Source organism: Cavia porcellus, unplaced genomic scaffold, assembly GCF_034190915.1.
Source record: "Cavia porcellus strain 051 isolate PalLab524CR breed Dunkin Hartley unplaced genomic scaffold, mCavPor4.1 scaffold_2, whole genome shotgun sequence".
Classification (NCBI taxonomy): domain Eukaryota; kingdom Metazoa; phylum Chordata; class Mammalia; order Rodentia; family Caviidae; genus Cavia; species Cavia porcellus.
In genome coordinates, this window is record NW_026947485.1 from 126,240,074 (window position 1) to 126,256,553 (window position 16,480).

The following is a 16,480-nucleotide window of genomic DNA, read 5'->3' on the forward strand; positions in this document are numbered from 1 at the left end:
ATAGAGTTGTTTGGGATGGGCTGGAGGTTTGAGATTGCATTTTGCTCTGTCATTGTGTCATTTTCCTGTATTTTCCTGGGCCAGCTGAATACGAAGTCTCAGTTGCTTCCTCTTGAGGATGGCTGTCCATGTTGGAGGGGTCTTCCTCAGCTGAGTGGGGGTCATTAGGCAGGCCTTACCAGGTTCTGAGCAGCTCTCACAGGATTTCCAGATGGGTGGAATGCACTGAGCAGATCTTCAGCAGGCCCTACAAGGCACACTGAGGCTCCCCAGCTGCCAGGGGAAACTTGGTGTGGGCCAACCAGGTCCCGAGTGATGCACCAATGCTCGCCTGGGTCTTTTTTCCCCTTCGATAGAGGTATAAACACCAGTTCCAAACTGAAATGTACTTCATTTCTTAGAGCACACACATGTTGCTCTTGAGTGAACCTTAAGTCTGTCTAATAACCCCTTCCCGAACCTTACCGATGCATCCTAAAAATTCTTTTTCTCTACCAAATGTCAGAAAACCTGTCACAAAAGGCTGTTAAATTCTTTATCTCAGCTTCAGGATTCCCTGACCCAGCTTGGTAACACACCCACATAACCCAATAGACAGGGCTAGACCCTAGCTTCAAAGTTACATAATTTGGGGACCTTAAGAGAATATAAATATAACTTTTACAAATTTTAAAAAAAAATTTTGCGGGGCTGGGGATTTAGCTCAGCGGCATAAGCGCCTGCCTTGCAAGCAGGCAGTCGTGAGTTCGATCCCTGGTACGGATAAAAACGAAAAAGACAAAAAAAAAATTTTTTTTAAAAAAATTTTGCACACATATTTCAGGTCCCTTTCAGGACTTTGGAAAGCTGTAGGCAAATCTAATTCAAATTCCCAGAGGTAGGGGATAGGAGACTGCTTAATAGTGTAGAGTTAAGGAGGCCTTTAGCAGTCTAAACTGAAAACAGAATTTCAATCAGAAAGACACGGACCTTCACTCCTAGAAGGTACCAACAAGTTCTAAGTCTTTTAGGGGGCTGGGTACTATACGATCATTGCCTAGCTTTTCTCGTTCCTAGCTTAGTTTCCAGATTTCTTGAGTTTACCTAATCAGTTTTTGTTTGTCCATCAGCTCCCCATATTCTGCTATTGCTGCTATTGCTGCTCTCTCTCCACCATTCTTATTTTTTCTTTGTGACATTTTTTTAAAAGTGCCCAATCATTTTAAGAGTTTCAGAAAGGTGCAGAGGAAAACATTCAACCTGCCATTCTTAACTCCAAGATTGAATACGCTAAGTCACACTCCAAAACTGTCCTAATCAGGGCAGTTTCACTATAAGCAGCACCCACACACTCTTTACAAATTCCATTGTGTCAAAATCTCTCAGGCTGGTTAAACCAGTTCACTACCTTAATTTGCATTTTCCTAATCAAAAATGAGGTTCAGCATTATTTTGTTTACTGGTCTTATTTGTTTCATCTTGGATGAATAATCTGTTCATATAATTAGGCCACTTTAATAAGTAGTGAGGGAGATCAGAACATGTTCCTTTGGCATATTGACTGAATTAAAGGCAAATAAGCCAAAGCTGGTACATAAGGCCTCTTTGATATCCCACTTTTGTTCCTAACAGCAGAACACAAAATTTCTCAGATGTCCTTCTTCATGCCAGGTAAACAATGTTGTCATCACTGAGATGGGGAATCAGCACTAAGTTGAATCTGTAGAACAAAGTTACTTTGGTGGTCAGTCTCGGTTGTTAATTTGACTGGACTAAGAGCTGCCTAGAAAACTGGTGAAGCACAATTCTGGTTTGTCCATGTGGATGTGTCCAGACAACTGGCATGTGGGTATTCAGCATATCAAGGTAGAAGGTCTGCCTGACTGTGGGTAGCACTGTGCCATGGCTTGGGTTCAGCCTGGAACAAAAAGCTAAAAGAAACTTGCACTCATCCTCCATCCTGAGCATTTTTTGCATAGATACCGGACTCCAGATTCTCTAGCCTTTGAGTGTGAACCCCCCAAGAGGCCAGTCTCCACCTTGAGCCTGTCTTGGCCGCATCACTGGTCCTTGTTGCTCTGAGGTTCCCAGCCTGAGCTGAGCAGCTATGGTTTCCTTGGTTCTCCAGGCTGCAGCCAACACAATGTGGGACTTCCACTCTTGACTACATGAGCCAATCTAATAAATCTAATTGACTTTTTATCTGAATATACCTATCAACACACCATCTTCCATTCTTTTCCTATTCTCTTTCCCAATTCACTATCCCTACCTAGCCAAAATTCTGTTTTGCTATCTTACCAGTTTTCTTAATTTATCACTCTTTGTTGAAATGGCATATAAGCTATCAGGCTGCTTCCTTCTGTGGGTCATTTTACATGAAGTTTTCTGTGTGTATGTAAAAATTGTACACTTTCCCTTAATTTGTCTTTTCACAGTGCAATATTCAAGGTCCAGCCACAAAGCCTAGGAGAGGTAAGGCAGGATTTTTTTCCTCCCCTTAAAGCAGTTGACCTTTTTCATATTGATTTGTAGGCATTCTTCACGCTTGCTTTTTCTTTTATTATATAAGTTGTATTATCTTCTAGTATCTCTTTTATGGCATCTAAATTCTAAGACATTAATTTCATTTTAATTGACTTTTGTTTCTGTATCAATCAGATCTTCCCTATTTTAAGGGATACGTGAGTTTTCTTTCAGTACACAAACAGTTCCAGTTTTCACATTTATGTGTTTAGGTGTTTAATCCATTTGGAATTTATTTTTATAACGGCACAAGCCTTTTGTTCCTACATCAAAAAGTGTCATATTTATTGAATAGCCCATATTTTATCCACTGATTTTGAAATACCTTATTAAGCACTGATGGTTTATTAGGTGTTCTGAGTTCTGTATTATTTCCCATAGATTTGACATTTACTGTTATGAATACTTCAAAACTGCATCTCATACAGAAAATATCCTTATAGTAAATAGAAATCTGTTATTATAGAAAGCACAAGTCAAAGACTGAAAGAAATGTCCATTTTAATATTTATCACACAAGTGTTTATACTTATTTGAAATAGGAGGACAATTTGTGCATGTCACATTCATATTACTATCCATATAACACATACACAATCAACTACATTAGGACAACATACAGGGTTTTCAGCTTCTCAGTTAAAAGGAGACATTACATAAGGAAAAATCAAAATCCAAAGATTATTAACAATGTTATTCTAAATGTCTTACATTTTGACAACTCTGACTTACACTTACATACTAATATTTCCAAAAATCATAAATTATAACAAGGGTCACTGTCAGGGTTAAAATATGTATTTAAAAGTTGTTTTTAAATGTTAAGCTTTAGCATCTTTTGATTTATTCTTGGCACATGTGGCATCTGGGAAAGTAAAGATACACTTTGCCAATTTTAAGTGTTGTGCAGACCAGGAAAAGACAGTGTAGGGGCAAACAGACTTGTGTTCAGGTACCAGCTTTCTCCCCAGTCCCATTGTATGAGGCTGGTTTATTATGTCTTGGTGCTGGGACAAGGACTACATTAAACAATGCATATTCAAAATGTGCAACATGGGTACTCAATGAGTCATATCCCCCCATTTATTTTCATTGTATTCACATGGTAGCAACAGCAAGACATCACAGTCTTACACTGGATAATTTGAAAAATTGAAAAAAAGGGGAATTAAAAATGTTAGCATGTTCCGAAAAAATTGCACTTTTAATAAATAAGGAAATCCCTCAGCAGGAGTCAATAGTTCCTAATAAAACTTAATGCCTACTATACCCTGATTTTTTAAAAAAAATTTCTAAAATATGATAAAATGGTCAGTGGTTAAGGACTTTTGGTTTTCTTTTGTGCTACTGATATAAAAATAATGGCTATATTTAAGGCTCATTAAGTGACTGTAATTGCCCTGAACCAAATTTATACTCTGGATGTTGCACTATCAGTATGAAACCGACCAGCTGCCTTAAGTGACCATCCCAGAGAATTCCATGGATTCTGTATTTGAACCAATCATGGCCTGATTCTAAGTTTCACTTGGTGGCAGGTGGCAGTTCAGCATGTCATTAAGGATGACTTGTATACACAATCACAAGCCAATCTTTCTCGTGTTGAATACATGGTGCTTGGAACAACTGGGATTCCTAAATTTTATGTCACAAGGAATAAACTACTCTACACAGAAATTCTCAATTCACTATCCTTGGGTCTTCTTGTGCCTTCCCTGACACTGAACAAATCATTCTTCAATCTCTGACTCAAAAGCTCCTCCAGAATATTTTCTCTAACCAAACTTCACACCCATCCCTTTATGCACCTTACACTCATGTATTTTTTATATTAAACTCTATTTGCATATATAACCATTCATGTTTTGTGTGCCTTCAACTTCCAGCTACAGTGTCTCTTACTTCTGAAGTTTCCACAGTGTTTATCGCAGTGCTGTGCAGGTAATATGTGGCTATGAGTATGTATGTGGGGTGTGTATGTGCGTGTTTTTTCACTAAATGAATTTTAAAAACCTAAAGAATCTAGGTGTCTACAAGGTAGAAAAAGTTACATAATTTGACAGAAATCAAAATTGTTGGACCTTCCTAATACTGAAAGATCTAATTTCCAAAGCTATATCATTTGGTCTTAGACATGTCAATAGAAAAGTAGTGAAAAACTGTTTAAAAAACCTTTATGAAATATTGCAAAAAGAATTTTAAATAATTATTAAGAGCACCAACCCAAAACATTTTACTAAATAGTAATTTAAATTTTCCTATGATTTTATGAATGTAGACTTGTTTTCATTTAAGACAAAGAATACTGAACAGGAAGAGGTGTTGTGAATCAGGATAAGAAAGGCATTTCATTCTAGGTCAATATTTAATGCACGCTTTGCAATTAATTTGAAAATCCTTTTGTGATACATATATATGCTAAGTAAAAGAATGGTTTATATCAAGGTGTTGTAGACCACTATATGTTTGTAAAACATGACACAATACTGAAGTTGCTATTTAACAAGAGAAATTTTGTTTACAGTAATTGTTAATATTAAAATAGGATATAATAAAAAATTATTCTCAATGTGTATATTTTCAAATTTGCCTGACAGTGTCCTTTTGAGAAGTCTGACCATTTGTAGTTAGATTACATATATCTGAATTTTACTTTTAGCACTGAAAATATTACATAATAATAGACAACAATATATAGCTTTTTACTGAAGCATTCTGCAATTTATATTTAAAGCTTTGCAATAAAACAAAATTTATTATACTTTTCATGAGTTAAATTACACAGTGTATATATCTATATATTTGCTATATTACATAAATAATAAATAAATTAAAGGGAGCATTAAAGAGAACCATACTATGGGATGATTTACCTGTCACCATAAATATTAATCTGTTAGTACTGAGTTTGTAATGTGTGTCTTAAACTCAAGGAACTTTCTCTTTAAATAATAAAATGAAAAAACTGAGTTTAGAATACAAGCATAAAACTCCGTATCTGTTTTTTTCCTAGGTGAACTAGGAAATGAGAAAAGTGAGGAAGGAAAATTCTTTCTCTTGCTATAAAATGCCTTCTTGCTTTTCTATATACTCTTAGGGCATTTTTAGAGCAAATATTACAAAATGACAGTTTTGGCAAATTATATATAAGCTTATTTAAATGGTTTATTACTTGAAAGAAAGAAAAAACTGTAAGACTTTCTCTTTTTTGGCTTATTATTCGCAATCTTTTCTCTCTAACACTCAGTAGTGCTATAAAAGCACTTCTTGAAATCCTCATGTTAACTATTTTAAACAGCACAAAATGAACCAGGTTAACATAGGGTTAATCAAAACAAGAGTGCCTGTGTAGATCCTAGGGTGAGCTCCTAGAATTTGTCACACGTAGAGCTAAACTCGCAAGGGATCGCATTGCAAAAGTAGACACTTTGTGACATATGCCAGCTTTTGAAATGTAGTTAGAAGCCAATCGAAACAGCCTTTCTGCACCAAAGGTATTGAAGTGGCCAGGAAGCACCTTCTCCACCAGGCCTCTGTCCACTAACTCTATCAGACGCTCACAAGTGCCCACATAGTCGCTTATCCTGCTGTACGGGAGCCAGTCAATCAGGGACCCGTCATAGACCACGTCCCCACTGAAGAGAATCTTCCGATCTTTGTCATGTAAGCAAATGCTGCCCCTTGAGTGGCCAGGCATGTGCATGACGGTGAGCTGTCTGTCGCCGAGGTTGAGCACGTCCCCTACAGATGGAAACAGAGTTCACGGATAAATACAGTGCATACTCGATTCCAATCACTTAAACAACAGAAATCTGTTTAATGGTTCAAAGAAATTAGGAAGGAGATACTCATTTTATTCTGAAAATAGTAAATTTCTTAACAATGACTTAAAAACAAGCAGCTTGTATTTCATTTTATTTGCTAGGCCAATGTTTGTCAAAGTGAATAATGTAGAACACTTACGTACTGTTAGGGTTATTAAACAAATAGATTAAATTTTGGGAACTCTTGCTTCAAAGAAAATTAACAGCTTACTTCTCTGCAAGACTCCTGAGAGCTTTTAAAATAACAATGGATATTGTAGATGTATACAAGATAAACATAGTTGCACAATTTTGCAAATTTACTTTTAGAACATCCATTTTCCCACTATCCCATTGGCAAAATCATGAATGTTGCTCCCATGGTCTGTATCAGATTTTGTGTGTGTTATGTGGCACCGTGGGAAGTAGGGTTCCAGGAAGTGGTACCCGGCATGATGCTCTGGCTATGCTGTTGCTGTAATAAATTATTCTTTGTTTCTGAGCAGGAATCCTCAGTCCTCTGCCAGAACCCACTGAACTGTGGTAGCTACTTTGCTAACTTTTAAGCAGGACAAAATCTCTGGCTCATAAAAGTTACTGACAATGCAGAGGAAACGGAGCTGCATGCATGAAAAACTGCTCAGTTTCACTGGAATTAAACCAGCCTAACTTTAAGTAAAGAAAGAGGTGCACTGTAATCTCCAGTGCAAACACACCATTGCAAGAAAATAAAAATGTCTATAGTTCAAATGTTGATAGATGAGACTGGGGGTATTGCCCAGTAGTACAGCATTTATCTAGCATGCCCAAAGCCCAGGTCAAATACCCAGCAATGAAAAGAGAAAGAAAAAAAAAAAGAAAATTATTAGAGGAATTAAATAAATGTATAATAATCAGGATTTACAAATCAAATGAAAAAATAAAGAATTATAGAAAGATAAAAACAAAGAAATGAGATATAACAAAACAGCAGATTGAAATCCAACTGAATCAATAATTATGTTAAATATGAATGAGATAAACACTGATCACAAATTGAATTAAAAATATATGAAGAGAAATTACATAATCAAAGACAAAGAGGCTAAAAAATTTATACCAGACAAATATCCACGATAAAGGAACTACAGTGACTATATTAATATAAAAAAGGATTTTACATTAAGTAGACAAAAATTTATAAGTTAGATCAATTAATTTAAAAATGGTAAGTGTATATTCACCTAAAAAAGAACAAGCATGTGAAGGAAAAACTGACATAACTGAAATAAGAATAAAGAACTACATTTGAGAAGTTAAAAATTCCTGAGTAACTCATTAAATAATAGAAAATTAGTAAGGATACAGAAGGCCCCAACAATTCTCATTAACCCACTTGACCTAATGTATTTACTTATAAAATACTGAACTTCAAAATAGGAAAGTTCATTGTTTCTATTCAACAGACTATAAAACCAGTATGTAAAGCAGATTCCAATAAATTCAAAGGAAATAAATCATACAAAGTAAATTATGTGATCAGGGCATAATTAAAATATGAGTAGAAATTGTGTAACTAGAAATAGAATTTGTAATAATTTTAACAAAAAAATAGATAATAAAATTAATGTAGGCATTATACATATATACAATGAATATTATTCCAATTTATAAACTCAAAAGGGAAGTTAGAAAATATTAAAGACGGTTTGCTCTATCTGTACACTGAACATCATTCGTCATTAAGGAAACAGAAGTTAAATCTCCATGAAACACTACTATAATGATAACTAGTATGGCTAAATTCAAAAGGATTGACAAAGCCAAGTGTTGGTAAGGACATGGAGAAAACAGAGGCCTTATAGACTTGTAGGTAGAAACGTGAAATAGTGTAAGTACTTTGGAAAAGTTATGACATAGCCTCTAAAAATTAACACACAATGTAACTCAGGGACGCCATTCCTAAGTAACTACCAAGGAAAATGAAAACCTGTCCCCATAAAGACTTGTATGCAAGCATTTGTGGAAGCATTATTTATAACAGCCTCAAATTGGAAAGATTTAAATTTCCCTCAACAGAGAAAAATGTTCTATCCATAAATTGGAATGTGTCAGGGTTTATATATGGATGCTACCTAAAGCTTCATGTGCTCACAGGTGGGACTTCCAGAAGGTGACTGGTTTGATGCAATATTAAGAGGTGGGCCTGGTTGGACAGGGGGACCAGTAGTGTTGTGACCTGGAAAGGTGTTATCTCCTCTCCCAGTTCCTCCCTCCATTCTCTCTGCTTCCCTTCCACCATGCCATGAGCAGCTCTCCTCCACCATGCCCCTCTGATATCTTCTTTCTCTGGATCCAGTCAATGCTGAATTAAATTGTGAGCCAGAATAAACCTCTCCTCCTTTAAATTGTGGATGTCAGGTGTTTTGTTCCAGCAAGAAGAAAGTGACTGAGACAGAAGTTTCTCACACCCAGAAAGGAACAAATTGTTAATGAATACAACAATGTGGACAAATTCTGAAGCAGTGCCCAATGGGAAGGAGGATGATACAGAAGACAGCACACCTGTCTTGGTTACTTTTCTCTCATTGTTGAGGCAAAATACCTGATACCCAAAATTAGGGAAGGGAAGGTTTATTTATCTTGGTGGTTTCAGTCCATACTCAGCTGGGTCTAAGGCAGGGGGGCATAGCTGAGTGGTTAACTATTGATGGCAGCCACACACAGCAAGAGTGAAAGGGCAGAAGAGAAGAGAAATATGCCTTTTTCCTCCCTTATATTGTATGCTAGCTCCACCATTGGGTGGGTACAGCACTCACACCACCAATCCTAGTGCTAGACAATGAGCCAATTACAAATGCTAGATTCAGCTGCCTCCATGATTGCATGAGGCTGGGGTGGGGGGGCCTAGACATAAACCATAACCCCACCACAAGACTACACTTACAAAAGCTTTTCAGAGAAGCAAAACTATGGTGACACAAAACAGACTATTAAAACTTAGCAACTTAGTATTAGCAACTTATTATTAAAGCTTATTATTAGCAACATAAGAGACCCCACTAGGTCAGGGGTGGGGGGTAGAGATAGTGGGCAAAGGAGCAGGAGGGAACTCTTTCAGGCAATGAAATTCTTTAATCTCAACTGTAGTTATGGTTACATTTACATAAACATTTCCTAAAACTCATCAAACCATGCATTTAATATGGTTGTATTTCATGGTATATAAAACACTCCGTAACAAAGCTGTTAGGAAATAATTAGAAACAATCCAAATATACATCAACTAATGATGAATCAGTAAAATATGAAACATATTCATAAAATGGAATATTTGTCAACAGAGATGAAATCTCTGATCCATCTTCTAATATGGACAAATCTTGAATCACTTTGCTAAGTGAAAGATGTCAAGCACAAGGATCCATACACAATATGGTTCCACTTGAAAGGGTTTTGGCCCAGACAGGACACTGTAGCAGGTAAAGCCAAGGAGCTCCTATTTCCCCCTCCCCGAAGGAATCTACCTCTGGGGCCAAACTAGTGCCAATGGGCTACCTGTGCATCCTTAATGCCCCCTCAGGCACCACCCCAGGGGATCAAAATAAAGGTCATTTACATTTCATACTTCTTATCTTTTCAGCCAGCTGCGGGTCCCCCACAGTTCTATCACCACTTAGGTGAAAGTCCAGAATAGATGAGTCTAGGCTGGGCCGTGGGACACAGAGGTTGGAGAGTGATAGCGGTGGCTAAGTGGCATGGTGAAAACCTTTGGAAGCAGGAGAAACAGTGAGAGTTGGTTGTGGCAACAGATGCACATCTCTGCAGAAATATTAAAAGCCCTGAGCCAGACATGTTAAATGGGTGAATTTTAATAGTTATAAATATAAAATTTCAAATGAACCTGAATATGCTGTTCTTCTGGCTTCTGCTTTGCAACCGCAAAAAATTCACATTCTTTCATCTCTCAATTAAGGAGTAAAGAAATTCCTTGTTACTGAGCATCATAATAAGAAACAACAACAAAAAAAGTACTGTACCATGGGGCTGAGGATTTAGCTGAGCGGCATAAGCACCTGCAGTGTGTGGTGGTGAGTTCAATCCCTGGTACCGATAAAAAAAGAAAAAGACAAAAAAAAAAAAAAAAAAAAGTACCGTACCTAAAGCAGGGACTAAAATTTTACAGTAAACAATGGGAAACAGTTTGGTTGGAATTTCACTTTAAAGAGTACTAAGTTAAACCATTCAACCACTGATTCTTATCAATATACAGCCTTAATGCAATTTAGCTGATAATGTAATCTTGCTCACAGTTCGAAGAATAAATCTACTAATACTGAAGCCTATACTCTGATATTTTCTTCTCATATAGAGACTCATTTGGACAAATGAGGGGCTTCAACAGCTTTCTTAGGGGTCTTTCTAGATACATTGGACTTGTAATGATTTATTTTTGAAGTACATCTCTTCTTTCATCCCTATCATTTTTCCTGCTGTAGTAATTTGCTGGCCAAAGTATGACCTGAGAAGCGCCAGGAGCAGCATCAGCAGTAAGAGCCTTCCAGGTATCGTTCATGTGCATCATAGCCTGAAAAGAAAATCAAGCCTGGATTTTTAGGGCTTGCCCGACAGTACGAATAATCTGTGATCCTGAATCAGTCTCTTAGGGAATTGTGTCTGGAATCTCTATGTTGGACAAGAAACTAAAACAATTCTCATTATTAGCAAACGTGCAAAGCAATGAGTGGTACACCAAAGGTTTTCAAACCTCAGGGGACATCAGAATCACCTGCAGGACATGTTAAACCACAGACTGCTGGGTCCTAACCCTCAGTTTTTGATCTGTTAGATCCAGGGTAGTGTCTGAAGTCAGTGCGGCGTAATTCTCTAAAATATACCAGAGCTCGACTCATGTTACGCAGACACACCATGTCGGAATCACCCAGGTGCTCTGTTAGCAGTAAAGCTTCCTTTTCCCTATACCAATTCTCGTCATCCAAAATTTGGGGTATGAGGGACTAGAAATTATTATTTTTAACAAGCTTCCCAAATAGTTGCTTTTCCACATAGAATTCAGATAACATAGTCATTTCTAATGACTTTTCTAGGTGATGCCAAGCAATGTGTAACCACAGGGCCAAAGGGTCTGAAAGCACTCTAGATCTGCTGGAATCCTGGACAGCAGAGCAAGCAGCTCATCCACCCTGGGGAACAGAAACCTATTTCAGGGCAAAGAAACAGCTTTATTTGTTACTTCCTCCTATCTTGTCTCCAGTCCCAGAAATGACATAAAGAGTCCATCAGCTGCCCCCAGCTTTCTCCATAATCTATTGTACCTGACCACAATTCTGATATGGGATAATTAATTCAGATTGAAAGTCTCTCTCTGGATTAAAAACCATTGTCGTTTATTGTATGATTTTTAGGGAAGGCAAATAAGTTACTGCTAAGTTAATTTACTAACAGAGCTTAAACTTGCAATCCTCCTGCCTTCACTTACCAGAGTGCTGGGATTACAAGTGTGTGCCACCTTGCCTAGCCAACTGGTTTACCAGTTAGATATACTCCTTTTTTTTTTGTACTGGGAAATGGAACTCATGACCTCATGCTTGCCAGGTAGGCACTGTGCTGCTGAGTAGATTCCCAGTCCTTGATTTCTGAGAGGGATTTTTAGCCTTTTCTGCCCTCACTCTCAAAAGAACACTGTTACACACACAATAGATCCATTTCTCATCCTTACCATCTGCCCACCCAAATAAATCACATTTCAGGCCTTCTACTCCAGAGCTCAATGTTTGGCTACCACTGTTGTCAGAATGTCACCTATTATATCATGGTGATGCTTTATTTTGCTTTGCTTTTCATTAGATGCCTTCCTTGTTCTTGGTTTACCCCCTTATTTTGAAGGGGCATATTCTGGGGGTTTCCTAAGTAACTGTATTTGGGGAATAATTTTCTGTTAACTTAAATCACTCTAGAGTTTGAGACCAGGAATAATTATCACTCAAAGGCGAAATCTCTTCTAGCTCCAAAGTCATTCTGATCTGAATACACAATATTTTTAAATTTTTAGAAATTTGTGCAGTGTCCTTTGATGCCAATACTCTGAAATTTTACAGCAATGTTCACTAATTTATGTTCATTCATTTGACTGGGAACTTTGTGGTATTTGTTGTGATGGGTAAGTTTAAAATGTCAACTTGACTGGCTTGGGAGATTGGCTTGGGGACATGTGGGACCCCAAATGCTGTGTCTGGTGGGTTATAAAGGCAGGACTTTCAGTACAATATGTGCTCCCTTTCTCTTGGCCAATATTCCCTTGCTCTCCCCTTTGGCTGTATGAACCACTCATCTTTGCTACACCAGGCCCTTCCTCCATGATGTTTTTGCCTTGCAGCCAGGTAACCATGGACTGAATTCCCTGAAAATGTGAGCCAAATTAAACCTCTCCTCCTTTAGATGTTGGGTATTGCAGCCATGCGAAAGCTGATACTCGTCTTATGTCCCTGGATGATATAGATGGTAGTCCCTCGTTCTCAGGTTACTTCATGCCAATGACAGCAAATTTTTTAGACCTTTCAGTGACACAAAGAGCCTGCTATAGCTTGTGCGCCATATCTTTACCACCACCGCTTTATGCTATTTGCTTTAATATTTGATCACGTTAGAGGATTTTCTCAGATTTTTCACAATCCTTGCTTTCCAGTTGAAGAGCAGGGGATCAGAATGCTGCTGGAAGCACATGCAGGGCACCTAGTGAAGTACGCTTGATGGAGAGACCAGCCGGGGGTTACCTAGGGAGCCTCTACACAGGAGTACCTTACAGTCCTTCCTCTAGGGGTCAGATAGATTCCCCAGATAAGAACTTTCTGATTTCCTTTCCTGGAAGGTAAAGGCTCTCAAACTCCTAGATTTCTAGGAAATACACTTTTTCTTCTTCCTATTTTCCTTACAGACTCCCTGAGCTCAAGAGTGTCCAGCCTCTTGCAATCAAGAAATCACTGTATTTTATTCTCCTCAGATAATAGAAAACTAGCTAGGGGAGAGGTCTTCACTTAAAGAGAGACTTCCTAGCATTCCAGCAACTTCTTGAAGTGCTTATGGCCAATTCTGCTTATTTTAATATTCTTTTTGACCCCACTGAGGTACCAACTGCTGCTAATTCCTAAGGCTTTTAAGGATAAATTGTTTTGGATCTTGATTTATTAGCACAGTATAAAACTGCTAATTCAGTCACCATATGTACTTTCTAGCACCCAAAATAATCATCTCAGCCAATGGGAATTTATACTTAAACCTCAGTCTCTTAAGAGTATTAGTGGGGCTTTGGGAAACAACCAAATGAACTAATTTTCTGGCATCTCTTTTTTATTTTAAACCTGCAAATGACTTAAGTCTACCTGAAACAACTTCTGGAAGACAACATCTTGCTGCCTCTGGGCAAACTGTTCAAACATGGATAATGGGTGCAAAAATGTGATAACTTGAACATTCAAATATTATGAAAAGTAGGCAAAAAATGACACATGGCCATCCATATGTACTTTATTTAAGGTCTATGCTGCCTTTTTATATAAAGACACTAGTTCACTATTAATAAGGCATGTTGTTCTTCATTAAAGACAACGAAGAAGGGCTATTCATTCCTTGTTCTCCTTGTTTCAAATCAGCTCCTGGATTACAGATACAGTGCACAGATTTATGCTTCTCCGTGACAAGTGATCATCAATCACTAAATGAAATGTAGTAGTGGTTCCAGTCACCTTGTGTTGTAACCAAAACAATGATGGCTTTATGCTGCTAGGGATGCACTGAGCCTGTGTGTATGCAACCGTAAGTGAATTTTTAATATAAATAGTTTATATCACCTTCCAAGTATCAAGATTATGTTAATAGTGTGTTAGCAGGCCACACTGTTCAGAAGACACAGGAAATTAATATTTCTGAAAAGTCAGGAAATTGGATGCTACTTTAAAGGGTGACATATTCGAGCCCTAATGAAAAGCACTTTGATAACACAGTACTATAACCTTTAAGTGCTTTGTAAATATGAAGCTTTCTTTTCACACCTTCAGAGGCATACACATAGGTGCCTGCAGGGACTGTAGAACTCAAAAATGTTAGGACTCTCCCATCAGCTGGGATAGAGGAAGCCTGGTTTTCAAACCAGTTTCTTCTCAGGCTCTATGGCCTCAGTATAAAACCATAATCCCTATTATTTTACCCTGATTTCCCACTGCTGGCACAGAATCGAAAGTCAAAAACAACTTTTTTATTTCAACAACTGAAATATTAAAGATATTTTGGCCTGGTGCCAGAACTAAGTTTGAATCATCAACTGCATGAAATTATTACCTCTAAAAGTATCAATTTTATCAAGAAATATAATCAAAAGTATAGTTAATGTAAATGTATTTTTAAAGTTCCATATTGTAAGCTAATATAAAATTCTCAACTAAAAGTTTTTTCCTAAAAGTTTTAATCTTTAGGTTTAACAACTTAATGAAGAGATGGGTGGGGGATGAGACACAGAATTACAATATTTTAGTCATCATACATGATCAAGATCTCATCTGGAAGGTAAATTAGTTTCTGAAATATATTTGCTATAATGTTTAGTCCTATAGTGAGTTTCACTGTACTGCACAAACTTTTTACCCTTACATATTTTGATAAATGAAATTGGCAACTAAACCAAGTAAAGGAGAAAGGAAGAGGCTTTCACAGCCTATTCAAAATTATCATCATATATTTCTGCACCGGATTTCTGTGTGCTCTATATGCTTTGTTCAAACCTGAGGTTTATGTTCCGTGGACTCCAGACAACGCATTTGATTGGAAGTCAGTAGCCTTATTTCAAATGCACTGAGTATAAAACAAAATAAAAAGCATTCAAAATAGGAAATCAATATACCAAATAACGTTGCCGTGGCTAATTAGCTCAATTAAGTTCCTGATGGAAAGAGGATTGGAACCTTACTCTACTTTGTTTTATTCCATGTTTTTCCCTCCTCTGAACTGCATCCTGTCTTCACCTCCACCGGAAATACCCACCCTCATTTTTCTCAGGCTTTGCTTTTAACTAAGTATCTATCAGAACAGAAGACAGACAGGTTCGTGGTCGCTGTCAGGCTTTTCCTCTTGTGGAGCACCGTCAGGAAAACAGGCCCACCTGAACAGCTGAACGAACGCCTGGACTGCAACCCCAGTGAGCTTGCCTTCCATAGCCTACAGGTGGGAACCGCTGGCACCAGCGCCGACGGAGGGAAGCGTAGCTCTCAAAAGTCAGAGCCAGACCCGCACGCTGCCCAAGCCTTTAAAATCTACTGGCTACCAAAGCGCCTGGAAATGCCAGCCAGGCGCAGGGAAAACCGGGAATTCCAGATCCCAAGCTTCTGTAGTGTCACTACAGCAAAGCAAACAGAAAACTGACTGGGGGTCGTGCGGGTTTTCTACCCAAGCCCTTAGCCGCTACACCGTTCTGAGGCTGTCTCTCGGCACAGAAGGCAGTGGCGGGGGCCTCGGCTGGGCCCGAGTGGGCTTCTGCTCAGGGCAAGGTGAGGCAGAAGTGCTGTTTCCGCGATGCATCACGAGAAACCCACCGCGGTTACGCAGATCTGCAACGCGCAGCCCCGGAGAGTCCCTTCCCATCCCCTCCCTCGGCGACAGCGCGCCCCCTGAGGCTCCTTACCATCCTGCAGCACCAGGGTGGGCTGCACCGCCTGCACGCGAAACTGCCTGGCCCTCCAGCCGGGGCTCGGCGCCCGCACCACCTCACTGTCCGACAGCCAGGTCACCGTCTCAAAGTTGTCCCCCCGAGCCAGGGCTTCGGCCTCAGCGTGGTGCACGGCCACCTGGTCGAACTGGTAGAGCCCTCCTGCGTGGTCGAAGTGCACGTGGGTGGCCACTGCCAGCAGCGGCCGGCGCGGCGCGTCCTCCTTGGGCCCGCGGTCCTGCAACAGGCCGGACGAGTACAGGTATTCGGGGAGGCTGCGCAGCCCCAGGCCCGTGTCGATCACCAGGTCCTGCTCCGACCCGCGCACCAGCCAGATGTTGGCACGGTTGCCCGACTCGTAGAAGCGTTCCTGGATCCAAAAGATGCCATCGCCCAGGGATTTGTGGGCGTACCACTCAAGCGCCGACATGCTGGGTAGGGGTGAGGCCGGGCGCGCGTACCTCCTACCGGCGGTCCA

The 16,480-nt window shown here is 39.1% G+C and overlaps 1 protein-coding gene across 1 annotated transcript; it reads right to left on the reverse strand.

Annotated features, from left to right (window-relative positions):
• Positions 1 to 2,989: 2,989 nt before the first annotated feature.
• Mblac2 (metallo-beta-lactamase domain containing 2) lies at positions 2,990 to 16,470 on the reverse strand. The gene is made up of 2 exons (XM_003479460.5): positions 15,979 to 16,470; positions 2,990 to 6,246 (listed from the first exon to the last, which is right to left on the reverse strand). Exons 1-2 carry the CDS (start codon positions 16,430 to 16,432, stop codon positions 5,861 to 5,863), a joined length of 840 nt encoding a protein of 279 aa, XP_003479508.1. The 5' UTR covers positions 16,433 to 16,470; the 3' UTR covers positions 2,990 to 5,860.
• Between the last annotated feature and the right edge of the window lie 10 nt (positions 16,471 to 16,480).